This window comes from Chrysoperla carnea, chromosome 4 (genome assembly GCF_905475395.1).
Source record: "Chrysoperla carnea chromosome 4, inChrCarn1.1, whole genome shotgun sequence".
NCBI classification, from domain to species: Eukaryota; Metazoa; Arthropoda; class Insecta; order Neuroptera; family Chrysopidae; genus Chrysoperla; species Chrysoperla carnea.
Window position 1 is genome coordinate 30,817,132 of NC_058340.1, and position 24,866 is coordinate 30,841,997.

Here is a 24,866-nt window from a genome sequence, read left to right on the forward strand (position 1 = left end):
ATACGTGACGCTTGAGGACACTTTGCAAATCCCGCAGAGCTCATGGATTAAAAGCTCTACAAATGTCAATTAAAGAAACTAATTATTTCACAAGAAAGCGGATCTGTTTGGGTTGCGCACATTATCTTAGTTGTAATTAGGAGTAATGTAGCAACACCTGGATACTGCCTAGGGATGGCTTTTGCCGAGGCTATTTCATCACTGGTTCTGTTCCCTTTTTATCACTATTTGCTTTCCTTTTGTGTCAGTCGGGTAAAATGAAAACCGTTAAATAATTTCAACGGGTTTATCGTCGCCTAACAAAACAACTAATCAAAGGTATGACAACAATACAATTCAATAGCTATTATCTTATCAAACTGTTATCATTATAAAACGTATTAAAAGCACTTCTAATTATAATTTTTTTGTTATCAGTAAAAATAATTTAACTGCACATCTTTAATTATAAAATAGAAAAATATAACTACAATAGATTTTTATGAAATAAAATAAAATAAATTATATTCTATTTTAAACTTTAAATAGTATCGATTTTTAATTCGTGAAAAAGTGTAAAAATATTCATTAAAAAAATTATTTATTAATTTTTAAAAATAATTGTGTTTCATAAAAATAAATTAAATTTTTAAAATATTTATTATGTGAAATGTAAATTTTACGTTTATGTAATAAAAAGATTGTCATGTATGAAAAATATTTGTTATTAAATCATAATAATGTGATATTATTTTTAATAGGTAAACATGAAAAAAAAAAATTGTTTTTATGCACGTAATTTAATATGTATATTTTTTCAAAAACAAAAAAACACTTTCGAATAGGGAATATCGATTTGTTTCGCATTTTTTTACAAAATATGAAAATACAGTTAAATAGCTGACAAAAAGTGAAATTAAAATTAAAATTGACCAAGAAATACGAATGATATCAGGATTATATTAGACAGAAAGACCGGACATAGTGTTTGACGTCATATACTATGTATGCTATAAGAACTTCATGCTATATTTTGTTTTGTTAGAAAAAGATACAAATAAATCTCTGATGGCTTTTATCTTGGTTTGTTTTTATAGTTATTCGAAACATACTTTTTCTATGCTGTTTGTTACATGAATGAGCTTTTATTAAAGCACGCGTCGATATTCCCTATTGTTTGCCTTTATAATTATATTATTGAAATTTAATTATAACTCTCCTATTTAGTGGCAATTTTAAGCTGTATTAATGAAAATATATATTGGCAGTCATAGAATTTTGAAAAACGCAAATAGAACGTTGTGTGTAGATTGAGAGACATCGTTTCAGAAATCAATTAAATATGTCACCTTTCTTTTAATTTTTATCTCATTTTACTAGACCGGAAATACTTGTCTTGTCACGTGCTCCGGGCGATGAACGAGATTGTTTTATTTACTCATAGTTCTTAATTATTTCCAGGAATCCTTACGATAGTAAAATGTGATGAAATTACAACTTTTATACCTCAAGCTAATGTTAAAGAATGTAATATTCTACCCAAAGCATGGTTCGCAACAAATGAATCATATCAGGGCACAACAAATGGGGTTGTTTTTCAGGACGATATAGAAAATGGATGTATAATGTCAGAAAACTATCCAAAACCATATACACCGACAAGTGGTCATAAGTATGTTATAACAGTGGATGAAGGCTATCAAATCGATATTGTTGTATCCGAAGTAGATTTAGACAGTGGGACTGGAGACTATTTATCTATTAAATCCGGTACTTATGCTAAGATTTATAAAAGTTAAAAAAAAATCGAATATTATTTTTATATAAGATTTATTTTAGGTGAAATTGGTGAAGAAGCAATTTTTACATGGCTCCATAAAAACTCCAAACATTTTGTAACATCCACAAATATTGCTATTATCGATTTTGTGGTACAAGAACGATCCGATCCCAATGATCTTGTTACACATAAAGGATTTTATTTAGAATGGAAGAAAACAGGTTTGTCTTAAAACAATTCTAATTCTATTTCCAAATTTTAAAACAATAGGCTAGCCATCCAGAGATCTCCGGAATTTTCAGATCTCTTTTCTAAATATTCTAAAAGTATGTGATTTTTTCCATACTAAAGTAGTTTTGCAAAATATTCCACTTAGGTTCAGCTAACGACAGCAAAACAACTGCTTAAGATTAACAAAAAAAAAAAAATTATATAGTCAATTTTAACAATATACCTACTTATTAATAAGCGAAACAAATTTGTTTGCTTTAGAAAATCTATCCAAATGAGAATTTAGATCATTCTCTGGTGAGAGCTTACTGATACTAGTCTCTCAAATTTCTGCTCTCGATAAAATAGGCGGCCAAAATGTATATTGGTAGTTAGACTAGAATAACTATCAATCGGTATAGGCTGGAGTTTTTAAAAAAAAATCAATTTTTGTGGTCAAAGAACATCAGGGAACAAAAATTAACTTTAATATTACCGCGGAGTGTTTGGCAATACTACTAATACATTTATTCCGCAGGTGAACTGATAACAACTACTGAAACCCCTACAACTGATCCAACATATCCTGAAGATGTGATTGAAACATTGACGGTATATATTACAGGCAGCAGCACACCTGAAGAATTTGTTCAGGAAAAACTTACCATGTTTAGAGAATTACTAGTTGAAAGTTCAAATCAATATTGTAAAGAGGAAAATATTCCAATCGAAGACAATATAACGTAAGTTTTCTCAAAGTTACCGGATATTTTTGTACCCTTTTAGAAATTTCGAACTGCGAATTGTTTCAATTTTTTTTTTTTTTTTTTAGTATTAAAAATATAAACATAACAAGTGTCAGTTATTGTCCAATTCAATGGCCAAATTATCAAGATTGTACAAAAATTGTATTCGCGATTCCAGTTTTCTTAAAAAGCAATACAGATAATAATCAAACTTATGAACTTAGTGAAAAACACTTGAAGGACATGTGGAATCAAAAAAGCGTTTTAATATTGGAAAAACTAGCTATGGAAGAATTTAGGCCACCAAATTCTAGTGGTCATGTAATGATTTGGGTTGGTGTTAGTTTAATAATAGCAGGATTATTTGCAGTATTTTTAGTCGTATTATGGAGATATGAATATTTTTATACTCCAAGCTCGTAAGTGATTAGAGACCGATATCTAGGCCGAAAAAATGAAACTAAAATCCGATCGGGACGCTATATTCATATCAATTGTTGGGATTCGTCCAAAAAACAATTTTAGTATCGCCTCTTTGCCTTGAATTTATATCGCTGATATGCACAGCGGTTAGATTCACTTAACGGACCGAGAGCCCCACTGCAAAACTGGCGAACTTATCCGTCAATAATCGGACTTGTAAGTCACTTTGGTAGACTTATCACACATTGGCGGACTTTTTCGTCAATGTATCAACGAGTTTGCGCCAATATGTAAAGATCCTAAGAATAAATAAAGTAAAGATCGTTACTTTCGAACTTGAATGAAATAATTTCACAAATAATTGATAGTTGTAGAGCGTCCAAATCGAAGTCACGATCCATTTTTCGGACTAGAAACAAAAATATTAACATAAAATTTTACAAAATTAACTTTTTGATTTTTGTTTTTAGTATCAGACGTTTAAGCGAGACAGGTAGCGTTTATGGTGATAAACCACGAATAAGTGATATCTCTTTGTACCCGACCGAACATCAAGTGATACCACCAATGTTTGAATCGTTAGGTGAGCCCTTACAAGGTGACGAATCAGTTAATGATTTTTCCAATAGGAATAGTTTCCCGTTGTATGAGCCAGAAGATGTACTTTTCTCTGTTGCAAGTAAAAAAGGCCAAAATATTACATTTTATACACCATCTGATCGTTTTGGATCATATCCAAGAGGCTACCAAGCGTAACTTTATACTTAAAATAGTCGTTATACTATTGTATATTTTAATTATTATGTAACACTTATTTTATATTTATAATAAATTAATTCATAAAATTCGAGTATTATTAATTTTTGTATTAATTTCCCATAATCTGCGGTTATAGTTCTCAATTTTTGTGAATTATCCAGACTTATCAATCAAATTCTCCGGATTTAAACGAAAAATTCAGAGTCAACATTCTTTTTTAATTGTAAATAATTGGATCATTGCGGATCATTGGGTCAAAAATTGGTTTAATACCGACGACTCCGGTTTCGAAACATTTCGGCAATCCTAATAACCAGCATGTTAAGTTTAGGTTACATGTTGTAATATCCCTGAAATGTATAAGAAATATGTTCCATTTAACAATAAATTTCGAGGGCAAAACTCATTTAAAAAAAGTGGAAAGATTAATCAAAATAACACTAGCTATTTGGGAAATTATTATCGCCGATACTATTCGAAGTTTTTGTAACGAAGTCTTCTGATATGTACAGAACCATAACAACGCAATCAACAGCCACAATCACGGTTTTCAAATAGCTTTACTTCATAATATAATTGTTTAATTTTCAAAAATGTTGAAGAATTGTTTAAGAATCAATTTTCTCAGGTAAATAAAACATAAAATGAAAATTAAATCTAAAAATTTTCTTACAATTTCAAGGCATAAACAATAGATTTCATGATTTAGACAATTTACCATTCAGTTACAAACATATCGTTATCATGAACGCTGGTATCCCGATGCAGAATTCATGGAGCAATTTAGTGGTCCAACAATGTATCCTGAAAAAAAGAAATTACGTTGGACTCCTAATTATAATGGAAAAATTTTGCCTGAAGAACGGTGTGTTACAAATATGTTTATAAATTATGGACCAGCTCATCCTTCTGCTCATGGAGTTTTACGATTAATATTAGAACTTGACGGAGAGGTAAAAATATTTTGTGATTGCGCCGTCAAGTATCGAGAATAATCCAAAATTGCAACAATATTGTTAAAACTTTATTTGTTCAGTGCTCTTAGACGAATACGCTTCCAAAATAGCAATCAAATTTCAATTCCATTTTTTGCTTTGTTTCCTATTACTAGCCTTCGTTTGATGATTCATTGGAATTGTTACTTGTTGGTACCGTATTTGCATAAATTAAACTAGTCTTATAAATAATCGATTAATCTTATGATTTAGATTGTTCGGACTGCAAATCCACACATTGGATTTTTACATAGAGGCACAGAAAAATTAATGGAATACAAGACATATATACAAGGTTTACCATATTTTGATCGGTTGGATTATGTATCAGCAATGGCAAACGAGCATCCATATGTTTTGGCGGTTGAAAAATTATTAAATATTGAGGTTCCAATTCGTGCAAAATATATACGAAGTATGAAATTATTGTGATTTATACAAAACAAACAAACAAACACTTATAGGAGACATTTAAAAAATTAGCATAGTTAATTGTGCAAATAGTCCTCGTGTTTTTCTACCTTTTATAGTTTAAAAGATAGAATTTTGTAGTAAAACACACGAAATTTCAACACGGCCCTGTAATTAATTAATTTCTAATTTATTTTGACTAGAAAAAAGAATCCACAGAGCCACAAAAACTACACTTATTGTACGATTCAAATTAGCTACTAGCATTGTTGTTGGAAAATACTTTTATAGGCTAAGTGGATTTGCCGAAATTTCTGCTCCAAACTCTTTAGTTATGTGTATGTTATTTACCATTTTCAGAGTATTTACACAGTTAACTATAAATTTCTTTTTTTGTCCCAATTCCCTTCATCAGTATGAAGCTCCAAATAGTCATCATCAGTATGAATTAGCTAATCGTAATTACTCTTATTGTGTATGTTACTCGTTGCTAATTTGGTGCCGGACTGCACACTGTAAAAAGTTGACCTAGGAAATTGTGGCAAAAATCGAAATTTATTTCGAAATATCCTAGAGTTCTCATTTATTATCTTTGATAATATTTTTATACATTAAATTATATGTTAGTTATAATTTGTTTTGAATCCTGTTATTTAATAATTTAGCGTTATTTGCTGAACTTACACGTATTTTAAATCATTGTATGGCATTATCTGGTGGCATGTTGGATTGTGGTGCAATAACTCCCTTATTTTGGTTATTTGAAGAGCGTGAAAAAATTATGGAATTTTATGAGCGTGTTAGTGGTGGTCGACTTCATCCGGCGTATTTTCGACCTGGGGGCGTGTATAGAGTAAATTTAATATACAGAAAAAATGGATAAACTGGCCAGATTACTTGTTTAGGCCATTTTATCAAATAGTTTATTTTAGTTCAGTTCAAATTTTTGTATGTCGAATATATTTATTTGTTCTACAGGATATACCAATTGGTACATTGGATGATATTCATGATTTTTGTTCAAAATTTAATGAACGAATTAATGAAATTGAAGATGTTATGTTGCATAATCGTATTTGGAAGGCACGTACTGTTGGAGTAGGTGTTTTATCCGCCGAAGATGCAATAAATTTGGGTTATTCGTAAATACATATTATTTCAAATACATAAGTTTATTAGCCGGTTAAAACAAAATTTATTTTCATTAAGCTGAAATGTACATTTTTCATGCATTAGAACCAATGAACAAGTGAAATTTTCAAAATTAAAAAAAAACACCCGACAAATACGGTATTTTTCTTAAAGCTTTCCCCAAACTGAAGCGATTTTCTTGAAACATAACTAAGAACACTCGATTAAATTACCTTTCAAAAAGAAAGAAAATTAAAATTGGTTGATCCCTTTAGGAGTAACGAGAGGCCACAGACAGACACACATATAGCAGTAAAACTTATAACACGTCTCTCTTTTTGTGTGTCGGGGGTTCTTGAAAGGAATTGTCAGAGGAATATCTTGTAAACCGTAGGTAAGATTGAAAATATATCTTACGTTTGAAAAATGTGTCGAATTTCTTTAAAATATGTAAAAAAAATTGATGGAAAATATGATTTAAACATTTGCTAGTTAGCCCTTTTAAATTAAGACATATTTCAGCTTGAGGGAAATTTTTATTGCTCGAAATGAAACCAAAACTCTCAAAAATTTTTTCTTGTATATAGCGGTCCAATGATACGTGGATCAGGAGTTAAATGGGATTTACGTAAAAATCAACCATATGAAATTTATGACCAATTAGAATTCGATGTTGTTGTAGGAGCAAATGGTGATATCTATGATAGGTTTTTATATAAGTAGACATAAATATTTGTAAGATGTTTAAATTGTATTTTTTTGATTAGGTGGTTAGTTCGTTTTGGCGAATGTCGGCAATCACTACGAATGATAGATCAAATTTTAAATAAAATGCCACCTGGTGAAGTAATGACTGATGATCATAAAGTATGCCCACCCAAACGATCCCGGATGCATGTAACGAAAAATTAAAAAAAAATTGTTTTAAAATTGTTTAAAAAATTTTTTGTTGTGATTCTAGACGGATATGGAAAGCTTAATTCATCACTTTAAATTATTCTCAAGTGGATTCCAAGTTCCACCTGGAGCTACGTACACTGCGACCGAACATCCGAAAGGTATTAAAATATTCGTATAAATAAGTCGTGTTTTATTATTGTAATGTTTATTAGAAGAGTTTTGATTAGCCGTCAACTTATTTTGTTTACTAAAATTCCGACCCAGAACCTGAGGTTTTTAATTTAATAGCTTGTTTTTTCTTCTGTAGGTGAAATGGCGGTTTATCTTGTATCTGATGGTTCCAGTAAACCGTATCGTTGTAAAATTAGAACATGTAGTTTTATTCATTTAGGCGGTATACAATATTGGACACAAAATATATATTTAGCAGATATGACAGCTTTACTTGGGACATTGGACGTGGTATTTGGAGATGTTGATCGATAAGTCACGATAATATTCTCAAAGCTACGATAACTTTCTTTCTAAGGATATGTTTTTACAACTTAATGAAGATAAAATAATAAATAGATCCACTTAAATTTAGAATCTGTGGTTTTATTACAAATAAGATGTTGCTCGCTGCGCCGGACAATTCTCTAAGAGATCTTTGAAATTTTAAGACGCAAAAAAATTACCCCTTTGCCTTCTGGTTATACTTCTATTACAGTTTAAAATTGTTACTGAGCTCATGACAAAAAAAAATTAAACAGCTTTTTGTTTATACGTAATTTCCAATTCAAGGATTAGTTTACATTTTGGCTTATCATTAAGGACACAAATTCACTTTCACTTTGTTTCTTTTCACTTGATTTCAAGATAATAAACACTATCAAAATTTGATTTGACGTTTATAGTTAGAGAGATGTACATGTGATTTACTATGGTCATGGTAAACGTCTGCTGAGCCTTAAATATGATAGTAGGTAATGTTCCGAGTCGTCCTGTAAGGTTCCTCGAATGTGTCATATTCCCCAAGAGGGAATATTTCGTGCTTTTCAAAGTGTTGCCAAAAAATTACTGACCACTTGCTTTTCTGCCAGACATATTTTCTTGATCCTTTTGACATCCTCAACATCACTTCAAATTTTTTTACCGCGTAACGACATTTACGGGTTTTTTGGCATAATTCGGGAATGGGACGACTTGTTGAGCTCAAACTTTGCAGGATCTGTTCAGAATCACATCTAATGAATTATCAAACAAGGAGAAGTTTTTCAAATCTCCCCCTGGGGGGGGGGGGATATGACACATAAAAATTCGAGGAACCTTACAGGGTGACTTGGAACATTACATACTATCATATTTAAGGCTCAGCAGACGATTACCATGACCATCAGTAAATCATATGTACATCTTTCTAACTATTACGATTAAATTTAAAACGATTAATGTACTTAAATTACAACTTTTATTCATAATTTCACTTAAAACCTAAACGATTAACATATAGTTTTTGCTTTTAATTTAATTGTTAGCATACATTATTAAATGATATTATTCCGATTTCGCAGTGCTTTGGGATGTAGCAATTTGTTGTAAATCATCAATGCACTTATGTAAAGTAGCTGCTTGCTGTTCTGGTGTAATGCTCTTTAATACACTGTCAACCACCCAATTAACCATATGTTTTTGGGTAATTCTACGTTGAACAGTCTGTATTTCAACTTGATAGTCTAATCGTCTTTTCACCTATTTAAAAAAGTTATTTAAATATTTCCAAGAAAAATAACTTCATGTAAACTTATGATGTCTCTTAAGAATTAGTTCGCGGAGCACACATCCAGTAGGAATTTGTAAAAATAATTACCATGCCTATATTGGAAGCCAATGTGCACTGACCGGTAGCAAGATTTTTAGAGATAAATAATTAATGATTATACAAAATTAGGTTGTACGAATTGGATAATCACCGCATAATTCAATTTCCGAAATATAAATTAATCCGAATATGCGTGCACTCCAAATAAATACAATGAAATTATCAAACAATGCAAATATTAGCTTATGACTAAAGTCAGTTCTTGTGGCTTAAATCGATCCCTTCTTAAGCAAACTTAATTACTAAAAGATTAATTTAAACCACAGGACCCGCATGCCAATGTTTTTTGTGTTGATTTTTATTTTTATAATTTTCGTTTGGCATGCATGACATAAATCCTTCGACTCGTAGTTCGAAAAATTAGCCTAATCGAAGGCTCGTACGGCGAATGGTATCACAATTTTTTGTACAGAAATCAGTTATCACTACAAATTCGTACGAAAATGATTCAAATGTGTGTTCAACTAAACATCTTACTTCTTGATACACTTGCATAAGTCTTTCTCTATATGCAGCTTCCAACTGCAAAGCAAGGTTTTCTCGTTTTGCTTCCATAAGTATACATTGTCCTTCAGCATAAAACTGTTCCCGTTTTTCATCTTCAATGGCTTGTTCATAATCTTTAATTGATTGTTCTCTAGAATCATTCCATTCTTTTTCAATATCCTAAATAAAAAAATAAAAAATTATTTCACTAATTCTTTAAAAATGAAGGTTTCATTTACTGACATCAACTCCTTTGTCAAGATAAGCAGCTAAAATAGGTCCAAGTTTTTTTGAAGCAACTATAATCATTATGAGAATTGACAGTCCAGTGTAGTATTCATGATCCATGACATAAATTTCTTTGCTAATTAAAAAAATGGAAACAGCGCTCAAAAAGACATAAGGTCCTGTAACACCAGTTTTATCATAGAATGCTTGAAACCATTCATCTGGAATGAAACCTAAACGTACTTTTCCACTGAATTCAGCGCGGACCTATAAAAATATAGTAAATCATTTTTTGTGGACTAAATTATTCAGTAGGCATACAGAATCATGGAACACTTTTTATCGTCAATCCACCCCGCAGAGTACGATATTTTAAAAAGATTGAAAGTTCCACGGGGTACCAGTTCGACTATTTAGCATCAGGGATAAAAAAAACTTGGATCCGTGATTCTGCATAATTTTCAATTATTCTTAAAGTTTACAGGTCTCGGCCATTGTAGTGATTTCTTTTTCTTTTCATCATCGACTTCTTGATCACAAACAGGAGGAGGGGGACATACCGGAGGTGGAGGCGGTGATGGAAGGCAAGTTTTATTATGAACAGTTCTTCTCACATTCAGGATACATCGGATTTTTTTACCTTTGGACACAAAACATTTTATGATATGTCAGAAATGTGGTTGTTTAATAAATGCGGGTTTACCTTAATTACCTGCTAAAAGATAAGCTCTGGACAACATTTTTTTAAATCACTAGAAAGTCAAAAGAAATCAACAGGGAAGTATATAATTAATTTTTTATGTTTTTTGCACCGTTTTTCGAGAAATTTTTATATTTTTTATAATAAATCCCGCAATACCTAACTGATTGTTATAAATAATTAATTCAAATAATGAATTTCCTTGGATACGAATAAAACTTTAGATAAAGACGCCCACTCACATTTCGGTGGATCTGTATTTAAACGGAATGTGTGCACTACTTACCTGAACAGATATTTTTCCCTCTAGTTTGAGCTTTTAAAGTGCACAATATTAAAAATGGAATGTTTTTCACTGTGGTTATGGATTACAATGGCCCTACGAAAATCGTGGAGCATATGTAGTTAGATTTTGTTATACTTTTTTGCATTGCCATTGTGTCGTCATCCATCGATTTCATCTACATTTAACTAATGCGAGACTCCAATCTCAAATTGAAAAAATCGCTGGAGTTTCAAAATAAAGTGTTTGAATTTTCAAGGTCTCCGATCTAACCTGCACAGATCTATCGAAAATAAATGAATGAGCGATTTTCGAAAAATAGAATAATAAAACGAATAATAAAAAGTATATTTCTAAATAAATATTTATTCAATGAAAGATGTACAATTTTTTTTAAATAATTATAAATTAAAATTTTTCTTAATACAGCGAGTATATTATCCAAAAAATTTGTATCAATTTTATAAAGCACAAAAAAAACACAAAGTTAAACTGAAACACTTTTTATTGCAACATTTTTTTTTTTATAAAAATCGCGTTAAAAGAATACATAAATGCAAATAAATAAATTATGAACAAATTTTATGGTCAAAACATTTCACAATGGTATAAAAATTTTGATATTAATATTTATCGAAATTTGTATATAAAAATCAGTCAGTCACAATCCTCCATTGATTAAAATTAAAAAAACAAATTGTATCTAAATTCTTAAAATATATAATTTTTTTGACGATATTCGTTTTGAAAAAATACTTGGTCACTTAACAACTTCATCCATTGAACGATAAATAAAATTTTTATTTTATAATACTAAAAGTGCATTCGTATTGAAGACTTTCGTATCCACAGCAGATAAATTTTTTGCTTTCGACGTATGTTTTTTTCTTTTCCGAACTATATCTTAACAAGGAGACACAAATGTAAACGATATGATGTGTGATTACGATAGCTTTCAAAACAAACGCAAATTATATATGAAATTATCTTTATAAAGGCAAATATTGACTAGAGTAAAACTGTTCCTGGCTGTAAACAGGCGTTACATATCCGATAACAGCGCATATCAGTTATTAAACGTGAAACATTTTGTGATAACGTTGGAGTATCCTGAAACAAACTTTTAAGTTTAGTCTCTGCCTTTTTGTCAAAATAGTTCATCGAATAGTTAGTGTCCAACACAGGGCATTTATTAATTATAAAATTTCAACAACAAAAAATTTGGCAAACTATGAGTTAATGTAGGATACTATACATACCGATTCATGACTAAAATTTCTCAACAATGTTTCCTTCTGATGATCATCCAATCCTTCGGTACCATTCAAAAAATTCGGTAGGAATGTTAATACAAATGCTTGAAAATCAACAGTGGCCATGTTACAAATAGCTAAAGTAATTTCATCAGCTAAGAGTGCATGAGATTTGGCAAGTAACGATTGTAATAATACTGTTAAAAATTGCGATAACAACTGTTTACGGAACAATTCCTGAAAACAAAAAAAAGATTAATATTTTGGGCAAAATGTATTTATGGGATATGAAAATTTATTTACATTATGATATAACTTCCATTTAACGTTTAAATTTTCCAAGCAGGTCAAACTTAATTTAAATATATTGATGTCAGATTGTAATAAAGCATTACCAAATGCTTGTAATATTTCAATTAATTGTTCACTATTTTGTAATACATCCTCTCGCATTAATGTATCACTAGCACCTGGTGAATGTCCTAATCGTACTTGTGATTGATTAAAAAATTGCCAACGATTTAATAATATACTAAAATAAAAAATAATAAAGCAATATGAGATATTCATAAATAAAATAGTTTCAGGACTCAGCAATGAATTTTCTTCGATTTAATGCTATCAAATATACAACAAAGCTTCTATGTCTATCGAAATCAGACTTAGAAATATCGAGCGAGCAATCAATAAAAAAATTTTTTAAAGATAATTTGTCATCCAGGACCCGAAAAAAGTTTAAAATTCATCACTCATATCCATGACACTCAATTATATCACTAACCTATGAAGAAGTTTAAACAATGCAGTCGCTAAATCTGGCAATTCAGACGTTCGTGTAACAACTATAGGTAATGCAGTTTGTAAACATAATCCAATTACACTGGGTAATAAACAACGGAATGAAATTCCTGGTTCTTCAACAATTAATTGTAAAATTTGTAATAATTTATCCATTCCTGATACATTGCTATCACTTTGTTTGCTGGAAATTATAGTTTAGAAATAATTATAAACTGAAATAAAATAAATTTCAAAAACTAAAACCCCGAATACTACAAAATCACGCTCAATTTTAAATTAAGCAGTATTTTATTGATTATTTTTAGCCTATAACCAGCGGATGATCAAAACGCTTTCAACGAAACTTCATTTGTCAAATTTTGATAAGTATTTTAGAAGTTATGAGGGAACAGATGTACATACATAACCACATACGCACATACATACCCGCATACACACCTGTCAAACCGATGCACAGAGCCCTCACCGTAGTCGGGGTAAAAAGATTATGGGCCGACATTCCGTGATATCAAATATGTTGTGTATACAGTTTTCTTAAATTTATATAACGGTAAATTTGATCTCAACGACTCCCAGTCTCTAAGAAAAATAATTCTTATAAAAACATACCTTAACGTTACATCTAAAAATATTTGCACAGTTTTTTTAGTGAATTCAACTCCTAATTGTTGTCTCAGAACACCCAACACAGTCAGAAATAAAGCTAAAATACAATCATTAATTTCCCCATAATTCGCATATCTAGGATATGATAGGAGTAAAATTTCAACAGATTCCTTAAATAAAAGAAAGAAATTAATTTAGTTGAACCTCTCATATAGGGAGAAACTTTCGCACTTACTTTAATACCGGAACATAATAATTTTTTGACAGCTGAATTATGATTACGATATTGATCGATAAACGATATATATTGTGGTATAATTGATTCGACAATTGTTTTTGCTTGTTGCGGATCAATTCGTTCCATTTGTAAATTACGCAATGGTCCAACTAATCCTTCAACTAAATTCGCTAATAATTGTGATCGTAATGAATTTTCCGATATGTTTGAATTTGTGTTTTGATTTATGGCAACATTACATAATGCATGACGAATTATTCCAGCAGTCTAAAAATTTGATTAACTAATGTATTCAAAATTTATTCCATTAGACGATCCCCCGAAATTATATGAATCGAATACATGAATTACTTCCTTTGTATGAGGGAATTTTAGTGCTTATTAATCTAAGTTAGACATTTAATTATGAAATAATTGTAATAGTCTGAAAATTTAAAAATACCACTTAGAAATAGTGTTGAAAATGTTCTATGATATTTTCAGATCGATCCAAAATAGCTTGAGAAACGTGCCGAATTACAGAAATACTTGTTTTCGCAAATACAGGGCAATTTTCGATAGGTGACAGTTTTAATTTGCTGCGACAGTCTTCTCTAAATAAATTTAAGAAGAATTTTTCCGTACCAATTTGTGAAATGAAAGGCTGCGAAATAATGCGGTTTATTTTTGTATTGAATTCTATTAAAAATTAGTGAGATACGACGATTATAAAATCAAATTGTAGTTGAGGGGAAAGGAAAACAAAGAAAATTATGTATTTGTCATATATTAAGTTTTCGAGTGATCATTTCTTTGGATTATGCCAGTATATAATAATCTACAAACCTCAGATTCTAATTTGCTGTTAATTGAAGCACATTGAATTAATTCAGACATTGATGTTAATGATAAAAATACTTCAGGTGATGACATAGTTGATAATCGTAAAAATAATAAGGCAACAAATCGTATTAAACTATCAGGAACAAGCTGTTCATTTGTTTGTGCAGAATGTGATACCAAAAATAATTGTACACAACATTGAATTAATTCACATCCTAATTGACCGGAACGAATATCAGTACGAAATAATGGCCACAAACACCATGAAGTTATACCAGTAAATAAATTTGATATACTAGAAGCAAATAACGCGTTAAATTTTATCCGTTGTCACGCTTTCATTATTTAATCATAATCTATAAAGTACTTACACTTCAACAAGATCTGAATGTAAAAGAAGTGTAGTTTGAACATTATACAATCGATATTCGATCGAATAAAATAATGTTGTAACTAGTTTTGAGAAGAAATTCTTAACTGTGTCCACACTTGATTGAAAGTGATCCTCTTCTGTAAAAAAATAAGAAAACATGTTTTAAATTTGAATAAAAATTACGAGTTTAATGGTTCACCTTCATCCATAAAACAAGTTGCTAATCGACTTAATAACTGAGTCAATGTAACGAAATCTTTTAGAACAAAATGTAATTGTGTTTCTTGTTCCTTATTTTCTATATTTAGTTTGTGATTGATTTGATCTAAAGATGAACTTAATCTTAGATATATTTCACAACGCTGATACCATGAGGAAGCCTGAAATATTTATCAATTATAAGATGAAAAATTTCGACTACACCCGACGTATTGATTTTTTTCCAGTAGGAAACTCTAAATATGGCAATAGTCTACACTTACCACTAAATTTAATAAATGCAATGGCACAATTTCGGCAACAAGTGCAAGTAATTCTATTGACTGACATATAAATTGTTGAAATTCTGATTCAATCTACAAGAAAGTAATCATTTTTATGAATACAACAATTGAAAATAAATTTAGAACTATTTTTTATCACCTCATTTTCATGAACTTCTGTATCTAAGTCATTCAATTCGGCATGATTAAATTGATATTGAATTTTATTTAATACGCCATTTGTTAATCCATAAACAATATCGGAATATTTAAAGGGAGATTCCAATTTTCCAAAACCTTTATTTGTCGACCTAAAATAATAAATACAATGTTATATACGCCAGAAGAATCTGTCTTTATTAGGTATTTATTTAGCAATGAAAGTGCCTTCTTTGTCATGAGCAGAATATTTTAAATATTTTACAAAAAAGTCTTGTGTAAAATGCTTACCTAATTACATCATTTTTTGGTTTGATTTGTTTTAAAAATGATGTCCAAATTCCCAAGCATGGTATAAATTGGCAGATTGTAGTCTGTTGAAACGTATACCGAAACAATAAATTTATAAAATCTATTATAGGAAATGATGAATTTGCTTCTAAACGGTGCAGATGTACTTCGACCAGCAATTGTAAAAATTCCGTTAGTTTTTCGATGAAGCTAAATTAAAAAATAAATTTTATTATCTCGTAAAAAGTAGATAATCCTAACTTTGATAATAATAACAGACTAAGGTCAAATGTAGACTGACAGCTCATTATAAAAAATAGCACCGATCAGTGAATTATGTCCCCGCATGTAATATAATAACTTACTTTTTATTAAAATTACAAAAAGGGGATCGTGTATTGACCAAAGCCATGCCATTAATCGATATTTACTTGTTAGTCTATATTTAATATTAAGTCTTTTATTAACACTTACCTATTACTTAATGATTCCATAAGACTGTTTACCGAAGAATCATTAACGATATGTGATAATAATTGCATGGCACCGCTACTTAATTCCAATAATAAGGGTTCACAATTTGGTGGAATAGCTTTACGATACAATAGTTCGGATAAAGTTGTTAATGATAAAACACATATGTTGTCATCTTCCTGTAATAAATTTCACTTTGTATTTGTCAGACAGAAGAATATAATTGGAAAAATTTCGAACAAACTTTCTACTGGGAATATTTCTTTCTGTATGGATTTTCAAATTTTCTTATTTTTAAATTCGATCTACTTCATAAAAATGAATTTTATTAAAATACCCACAACAGTCGTGCCCACACAGTCGTAAAATAAACAATGATATCATTTTCGTAGGACCCAAATTCCAAAAAAAAGAATGACTAAACAAGATAATTTTAGAATTAGAGGACCTCAAAACATAAAGATACACTCTAAATCAAAATAAACGCAAGAGTTGAACCATTCTAAGTGGTATTACTATAACAGTACATGTAATTCGCATCTAATGTTATACTATAACAGTTAGAATGGAAATACGCTTTAATTTTTTGAGACACAAACAATATCGCCACCAAACATTAACAGATGCGACAATTACTATTATAACGCCTTTAAACTTTAAAGATTTAAAAAATATAAGCTTAAACGAACATACCTGCGTATATGACATGGACGTAGCAAAATGAAATATTGTTTTGATCAATGACGTATTGATCTCAGTCAATGGAACCCATGAAAATATATGTTGCAACGCCATTAAAACCTCAAAACAAATTTCTCGTGAATCAGGACGTAAAGTCGAAGCCTCTGACAATGAAGGTGTTTTTGGAACATAACTTGGATGCGTCGGTGAAGGTGGCGGTGTCTTCGTCGCGGTAATACCTAAATAAATTGAATAAAATTACACTCAGATCTCAGAGTTTCCATTTTACCATTTTCACCTTTTTTACTTGCGATATTTTGTAGCAAAATCGTTAAATTCTGTAGAACAGGATTGGCGTGCATTTGCATTAAACGACTTAATTCCACACGTCGTAAAGAACTTAGATCATCACGAGGCTTCCCTAGCTCTTCACTTGCAGTACGCAATAAAATGAGTCCTAAGACACGCCCTTGTTCAGAGTGAAGTAACTAAAATTATAAACGTAACCTTAGTCCTTGTCCTTCTTAAGGAAAGTTTTCCATTAAAACTTACTTCTATAATGTTATTGAAGAAATCAGGATAGAAATGAGGCCAATCATGTCTTGCAATGTCCACAATCAACTTAGCCAATTTATTTCTAAGAAACGTAGGATTTGTGTTAGTGTTTGATGCATATTGTCTTGTCAAATACTGCCAAATTTCGGATTTCAATTGAGTACGATTTTCCCAAGTAAATCCTGTCCATTGTCGATTTATTGTTGACTATGAAAACAAAAAAATTAATTAAGTGCCCCCTTCTTAACTTACACGTAGGCTCACCGATATGTCAAGCGCGTACGTACCTCAATTGATGTCATCGAATACATGCAGACATAGTGATTTTCGGAATGTGTCATAAAATACAAACATAATTTCCAAGAATCTCTTTGATTGCTAAATGATTCTAATTGCGATTCAATTTCACGTTTACGAATGTTACCGGTATGTGGATTGAAGAATTCATTCATTAAATGTTCTAACGCGTTTAAAGTTTCTGTTTCATTTTGTTGAGTCTTAAAATAATAACAATTCATTAAAATTTAAAAAGCTGTAATATGCATAAATACATATCAAATAAGTTAAAATAACCTATAACTTAAAATCTTAATTACAAATAGCAATAAGTATATAAATACCATATTTTTATAGTTTATTTAAAAATAATATGTCATTATTTTATGAAATTATAATTTAACATCGAAATATTGTCTAATTTTAAAAGTGTTTCAAAGTTTTGACAATTCTTCGTATAGACAACGTAGAGTTTCTTATTTAGCCAATGTTGCCAAATGGGTATGTTATATTTATGTACTGAAACCTGGAAGATCTATAAATATGTATAGAAAATAAAATTTTCGATAATATTTCGCAAATAAAGAACCCTAATATGATGAATACAGAGACCAATTGATAGCCTAATCCTAAAACAAATTTTGGTGTGATGCTTATGTTAAATAAAACTGTATATTTGACAACATTGTAGACACTGCTACTAAAATTGAATCACAGATGTCAATACTATCAAAACAGCCAAATTCGATTGTTGTCTTCCTTTTGTTTTTATTTATTATAATTTTTAAATTTATGTATTTTTTTGTATCACTGATACAATTCCAATCTTTAAAAACTGCCAAAGTTTTAAATAATATAACTTGACAAAAATCCCACGTTGCTTCCAGTATCATGCTGTATAACCAACGCAGGCTTCAACGCTTAATTTAATTTTAGGTACTTTGGGGTCTTGGGACTTTGATTTAATCATAAAAATGATAATTTTTGATATAAATTTTTATAAATGACCTTATAAAGAGTAATAAACCATCAAAAATGGTTCAGTTTGCAGTAACTTTGTGTAATAATCTGAACATTTTCATTCAAACACAACTTTTATTACAACTATGTCATACAGCTTGCCTATATAAACAAAAAGCTATATTATGTTATTATTGTGAATGTCTTTTCTGATTTATAACCATACATAAAATAAACAAAAAAAGAATTTTTGCTATTTTAAAATACGTATCAATACAAACTAATGATTCCTAAGGCTACTCAGCAAATTCTTTCTTTAATTAAGAAATTGTCTCTTAGCTATTCTCTTTGAAAGTAAAACATCATTTTAAAACTGAACGAGCCTATATATGATTTGCTACTTAAAATATTGTTTTATTTTTCATTATAAATAGACTTTCTGTAAATCAGATCAGATCAAATAGCTTTATACTGGGTTGCTTAGTTAAATTATCCAGCGTTTCCAGTTTATTATATTTTTCCTCCTGAATATTACTATGAAATTAGGTAGATGTTACCTTAATATTGTATTAGCATCAAAATTTCAAATATTTTCCAAGTTTCCAATTGATACGATAATTAAAAGTAGGGGAAAATGGGCTTCCTGAATGCAATTAAAAACTTAGATATTCATTATTATAAAAGCGTGTCAAAACAGGAAAAATTCATGCATGAAAACATTTAATTTACAAGGCTAGATATAATTTTAGAGCTTCGAATAATATTATTATAATGGAAAGTAAACTCCGGTGCCGGTTTATTGTGTCGCTAATGAATAACGAACTATTGAATAATAATTTTGCTTGCAGTGAGTCAGTCACAAATGAAATTAAACTTTCTTCATGAAAATATACGCTATTACAAGTGAGATTTACTAAATTTAAAAAACCCCCGACAAATTCTTATAAACCGATTTTTGAAAAATTAGCTATAAAATGTTCTCAATCAAGTCGGTTCGACCGTTTAGGGGCTACGTTGCCACTGAGAAACACACAGAAGCACAGATAAACATTTTAAACTTATAATACCCCTTCTTAAATCAATATCAAAGTGATTATCAAGGACATCAGATTGGATGAAAAGGATACTTAGAGAGCTATCATTTTTTTGGGAAAAATTTTTGGAAATATTTTAATTGAAATTGAAATATTTTACCATTTCACTTTTCGAAATGAATTGAACCAGGTTTACTTGACCATTCATTTCCATAGTAATTGTTTATATGTCATGCCTTTTCCAAAATGAATCGATTTTGAAGATCATCGCTAATTTTTGAGTTTCTTCGGGTACGCAAATCTAAGCTCGCCCTTGAAACATAGCTATGAGCACTCTTCGTTAAATTACCTTTCAAATTAAACCAAAAAAATTTGAATCGGTTCATCCGTTCAGGCGTTACAATGCCACAGACAGACAAACACACAGACACACACCCACATAGTGGTCAAACTTATAACACCCCTCTTTTTAGGTCGGGGGTTAATAAAAACAACACAAGGTGTGTGAAGTTATTTTGTGGTTGCGCCGGCCACGTAGCTTCGTTCTTATTAAAAATATTTGTAGTAACAGAATCATTACATTTACATTGCATACAAATAAATTTAATAACTACAAATGAAAATAATAATGTGGTTTTATCAATATTCATTCATCATAATCTTTACATCATCATTAACACCAAACACCAACTAACAACACCTAAAACTATAATGAATTTTAAACTAGTTTTAAGGGATCTGTAATCAAAAACAAGAACCATTTACTATACTTCAATGAGTCTTTTATGAGATAGAACCGAAAAATATTCAACCAAAATTTGTTTTGAATTTTCCAGAAAGATCATTGAAGATTTCAATCACACATATTTTGAAGGGAGTAATATATCTATGAACTTTTTTTTATCCCGATTATTTTTCTCTGGATTCATGCTTTCATAATCGCAATCGTAATTCTTGAATCTTCTACGAAACGGCTCTCTCCACCTTCAAACTTGACATTTAAAAAAAAAATTATTCATTATAATTTAAATAAAATACTGAGTGTTTCAAAATACTGTTACCTACATTAATTTAATTACTAAATTAAATTTGGGATAATATTACAGAATTTCTCCCTGTATTATTGTATAACACGGATTCACTTAATAACGGAAAAGTTGCTTATCTTCATAACAGATCATACAAACTATTTTAGAAGTACCATAAAATGGACTTCTAGGACTGATGGGTAATATATAATATACAAACAAATCATGGCTTCTTTCCCGGCTTGTGGAAGATATTGGCAAAATTTAACTTTCCAAATCTACCTAAGGATAGATTAATATCGACAATGGCGGAGAGTTTTCATTCTGCTTCGAATATACAGAAAAATATCAAAAAATTAATTGTAAAAGTAATCTCCCTTTACAGAATACAGTTTAATCTTTTTTTTTGTAAGATCCGGTATGTATAGGGTGTGCTATTTTTTATGTCGGTCTGTAAAAATTGAGTAACTTTGAAAAAAAAAAACAGACGATTTCTGTATATGAGGTATTTTTAGTCAATTTGATCCTTTGCAATTTATTTGGACAGTTTTACTACAACATCAATCAATCAATTGACCAAAACAAAATGTGCCGTTTTTGCTACGTTTTTGTCCAAACAGTCACTTTTTGGGCATACAATAGCGTTTCATGTGTTTGGTCGCGAATTCTCCGTTCCCCAAGTGCGGTAATTTTTGCTTAGTAACGCCGCCAGTGTGAAATGAACCTCTTCAGTCATCAAAGTTTTAACCAGTTTCTTTGAACGCCTTAGTCGTTCATGAACGGCATCCTGATGCTCAATGAAATTTAACCCCAAACGACAGCTAAAAAAGCTGAAGGACTATTCAAAAACATGTCTAATCAACTCAATCGATTGACAAACGCCAAAGTTATTCAATGTTTACATACCGACATAAAATATGGCGCACTCTGTATTATTATGCTGATTATAATGAGGCTGTTATAAATATATATGACATGGACCAAATAGAACTACTGTATCAAATATGTTAATTAAAACATGTTAATTAAAAATATTTATAAATATAATAATGTATTCATCATACATAGGACAAGTTCTATACCCAAACTACCATTCGTTTAATGTTCATTTTTATACTATGTATATATGAAATATATCAAGGTATATTAAGTTTAGTCCCAAGATTGTAACGCTTAAAAATATTCATGCTACGAACAAAATTTTGGTAAAGGTGTTCAAAAAATCACCTAATTAGTCCATTTTCAGTTGTTTGTTAGCCCGTCCGCCCGTATATGACGTAAAAAAAACAAACGGTTGCGAAAATCAACATTGCTATACATGGTATTTCAACAATTAACCCAGTGAATGGTTTGTTTCACTTGTTTTACAATAAAGCAGAATTTTTTTATAAATTATTTACTATCTTTAATTATCACTAAATCAAAATCAGGCACATAATGACTAACTTAGATAATTGTTTAAATAATCTGTATATTGAGTTGAGTTATAAAAAATTATAATTTCCATCTCTGAAAAATAGATATTTTGCTTATTTGAATTCGCTTGTGCAAAGTTAAGACAATATTTCGAAAAATTTATGGCTCGATTTTTGAAATATGTATGTTGAACATCTCCGAATTTATTTTTTTTAAATTTGAGTAAAAATTTTCATAAAGTTTGTGTGTCACATTATTTTTGTAAACAAATAATTTGTTTCGCATCAAATTTAAACCCTCTGTACTTTATAAAGAGAGCGATAAGCGGGCGATTGATATTGCTGACTTATTTTGAACGTTTGGCATATTCTAATTCTAAATTGTAGAATAATTGTACAATAACAATAAACAAAAAACCCATTTGCATGTAATTAATTACTGGTTTAATTATTAATTATTATTTTATAAATGATTCATTACACTTAAAGTTGTTGTTTTGTTATAGTAATAAATGCACCATAGTGTGCATATTAATTAAAACACATACACATAATAAAGCGTTTTCCATTAAGAGTGTCAAAACTTTAGACTTAAAAAAATGCTATATGATAAGAGAGAGAGCAACATTACATGCAATCTTGTACAACGCATGTCAATGATTAATCTTCACCCAGCTAGAAAAGTGTGTTTTTTAGCTTTTTAAACTATTATTTATTAATACTCTGGAATGTTATTTGCGCTTCCACCATAATTATATTTGTTTTGAAGTGGGTGAAAATCACGTTCAAAGATTTCTTTACACAGATACATAGATATAAAGACACAAATAACAAGCTAATAAAAGTGCGTTTAGTTTGAACTATTCTTTGTCTCATAGCTCCAATATGAGTCAATTATTAATCGTTTGATAAAATTTAGCAAATCAATTGATTCAGTATATAATCAGACAACACGTGACAACGATATTTGAGGTATGATTCAGTGACTTTTTGCGAACACTCTTAATGGAAAGCCCTTTACTTATAAGTGGTAAGTTAAGTTATTTATAATTATGAGAACATACTAAAATATTAAACATATGTAATTATAATAATTATTATTATCTTTTATAATACTTAATTAATTAATTTGTTGTAGTACATTTATAAATAAGTTTAAATGTTTATTAATATAATAATTATAATGAAATATTATAACTATTTAAAGTTTATTTACAATATTATGTGTAAAGAAATAAATAATTTTAAACGATTCATTAAGTAGGACACCTGTTTGATGGAGTGTGCTATAAAGTTTAAGGTTCTTTTATCCTTGGTTTTATCGTACGTATTCTGGCAATGTTTTCGACAGTTTATTTTAAGATGGATGAATTTCGAATATTTCTTCTCTATTAAACTAAAGTAAGGATGAAGTACACCTTGCACTTGATAACTGCTGCGATAATTAACAAGGACCACGCGCTAGTGAAGCAATCTAATTTCTGTCTGGCAATAAAATTTACATTCTTTAATTTTAAAACTAAATGTTACAAAATAATAGCCCCATTTAAATGATTGGAAAACGTTTTTTTTTTTTAATTATTAGAATAATACTTATCTCGTGGTGCTAGCAGCGGTAAGGCTTCAAAATGAGGAGTCATAGTCCCGGAATGAAGCACATAAGAGATAGTTAGCGAAAAACTGACATCACCGCTGAAAAAAATGACCCAAAATTAGTGGGTTTTAAAAAAAATTCCAATAAAATCGGATCAAATTTGCCTATGTTATCAAAAAAAACGAATTTTTTAACTTTATGACGTCATCAAAATCCAAAAAATTTAATGTTGCTCTATCACATTCAAATTTCATCCAATTTTGATAAACCAAGTATGTAATCCTACTTAATTTGGGTCATGCTTTTCAAATTTGTGATCAAAATTAACCTGGCTATAACAGGTTTCAAGAATGTGGAGTCCTGGTCCCGGAATTAAGCACATAAAAGATAGTTAGCGAAAAACTGACATCACAGCTGAAAAGAATGACCCTAAATTAGTGGGTTTTAAAAAAAATTCCAATAAAATTGGATCAAATTTGCTTGTGTAATCAAAAAAATCGAATTTTTTAACTTTATGACGTCATTAGAATCCAAAAAATGTAATGTTGCTCTATCACATTCAAATTTTATCCAATTTTGATAAACTATGTATGTAATCCTACTTAATTTGGGCCATACTTTTCAAATTTGCTCAAAATTAACCTATCTCTAATAGGATTCAAGATTTATTTCAGCATTTTCAGATGTAAGAACAAGCCTTTAAAGTAAATTCAGCCACAAGGCATAAGGCATAGGAATAGGGAGTGATCTATGACAGAAATTTTGAAGACTATCGTATAGACTTCGTGAACATGATATATTAAAAAGGCTTTTGAAAGAACAACATTCACTTTGTTCTGATCTGGGTTCACTTTCATCAAATAATTTAAATTCATTTGATACAATAAATACACACACCTTCGCATATACTTAACCGTTACATGTATGTTATT

General features: G+C 29.8%; 4 protein-coding genes across 4 annotated transcripts; 2 read left to right on the forward strand and 2 right to left on the reverse strand.

The window, feature by feature from the left end:
• Positions 1-688: 688 nt before the first annotated feature.
• Positions 689-3,947, forward strand: LOC123297393. Its single transcript, XM_044879040.1, has 6 exons — positions 689-740; positions 1,441-1,749; positions 1,819-1,980; positions 2,508-2,712; positions 2,802-3,134; positions 3,609-3,947. Exons 2-6 carry the CDS (start codon positions 1,605-1,607, stop codon positions 3,892-3,894), a joined length of 1,131 nt encoding a protein of 376 aa, XP_044734975.1. The 5' UTR covers positions 689-740; positions 1,441-1,604; the 3' UTR covers positions 3,895-3,947.
• A 318-nt stretch (positions 3,948-4,265) lies between these two features.
• On the forward strand, positions 4,266-7,820 carry LOC123298658 (NADH-ubiquinone oxidoreductase 49 kDa subunit-like). The gene is made up of 10 exons (XM_044880750.1): positions 4,266-4,383; positions 4,513-4,525; positions 4,607-4,850; positions 5,106-5,307; positions 5,969-6,156; positions 6,282-6,445; positions 7,022-7,141; positions 7,202-7,331; positions 7,396-7,492; positions 7,642-7,820. Exons 1-10 carry the CDS (start codon positions 4,266-4,268, stop codon positions 7,818-7,820), a joined length of 1,455 nt encoding a protein of 484 aa, XP_044736685.1.
• Positions 7,821-8,870: 1,050 nt separating this feature from the next.
• LOC123298659 (ATP synthase subunit b, mitochondrial-like) lies at positions 8,871-10,769 on the reverse strand. The gene is made up of 5 exons (XM_044880752.1): positions 10,622-10,769; positions 10,392-10,549; positions 9,925-10,176; positions 9,673-9,861; positions 8,871-9,065 (listed from the first exon to the last, which is right to left on the reverse strand). Exons 1-5 carry the CDS (start codon positions 10,647-10,649, stop codon positions 8,871-8,873), a joined length of 822 nt encoding a protein of 273 aa, XP_044736687.1. The 5' UTR covers positions 10,650-10,769.
• An 860-nt stretch (positions 10,770-11,629) lies between these two features.
• LOC123297461 (exportin-6) lies at positions 11,630-18,272 on the reverse strand. Its single transcript, XM_044879129.1, has 18 exons — positions 18,248-18,272; positions 17,915-18,124; positions 17,625-17,834; positions 17,371-17,560; positions 17,085-17,311; positions 16,392-16,570; positions 15,918-16,127; positions 15,628-15,778; positions 15,468-15,560; positions 15,185-15,365; positions 14,984-15,122; positions 14,616-14,907; positions 13,788-14,057; positions 13,556-13,722; positions 12,927-13,127; positions 12,449-12,677; positions 12,152-12,382; positions 11,630-12,002 (listed from the first exon to the last, which is right to left on the reverse strand). The coding sequence occupies exons 1-18, from the start codon at positions 18,248-18,250 to the stop codon at positions 11,901-11,903; spliced, it is 3,285 nt and encodes a 1,094-aa protein (XP_044735064.1). The 5' UTR covers positions 18,251-18,272; the 3' UTR covers positions 11,630-11,900.
• Between the last annotated feature and the right edge of the window lie 6,594 nt (positions 18,273-24,866).

Coding starts and splice junctions, on each gene's coding strand:
- LOC123297393 (XM_044879040.1), top strand. CDS start 1,605: ATGTCAGAAAACTATCCAAAACCATATACACCGACAAGTGGTCATAAG. Junction 1,981..2,507: donor TTTAGAATGGAAGAAAACAG/GTTTGTCTTAAA, acceptor TTTATTCCGCAG/GTGAACTGATAACAACTACT. Junction 3,135..3,608: donor TATTTTTATACTCCAAGCTC/GTAAGTGATTAG, acceptor TTTTGTTTTTAG/TATCAGACGTTTAAGCGAGA.
- LOC123298658 (XM_044880750.1), top strand. CDS start 4,266: ATGTTCCATTTAACAATAAATTTCGAGGGCAAAACTCATTTAAAAAAA. Junction 6,157..6,281: donor GACCTGGGGGCGTGTATAGA/GTAAATTTAATA, acceptor TTTGTTCTACAG/GATATACCAATTGGTACATT. Junction 6,446..7,021: donor GCAATAAATTTGGGTTATTC/GTAAATACATAT, acceptor TCTTGTATATAG/CGGTCCAATGATACGTGGAT.
- LOC123298659 (XM_044880752.1), bottom strand. CDS start 10,649: ATGTTGTCCAGAGCTTATCTTTTAGCAG. Junction 9,862..9,924: donor ATCTTGACAAAGGAGTTGAT/GTCAGTAAATGA, acceptor TTTTTTATTTAG/GATATTGAAAAAGAATGGAA. Junction 9,066..9,672: donor TTATGCAAGTGTATCAAGAA/GTAAGATGTTTA, acceptor TTTTTTAAATAG/GTGAAAAGACGATTAGACTA.
- LOC123297461 (XM_044879129.1), bottom strand. Junction 15,561..15,627: donor CAGAAGTTCATGAAAATGAG/GTGATAAAAAAT, acceptor ACTTTCTTGTAG/ATTGAATCAGAATTTCAACA. Junction 14,908..14,983: donor CATTCAGATCTTGTTGAAGT/GTAAGTACTTTA, acceptor ATTTGCTTCTAG/TATATCAAATTTATTTACTG.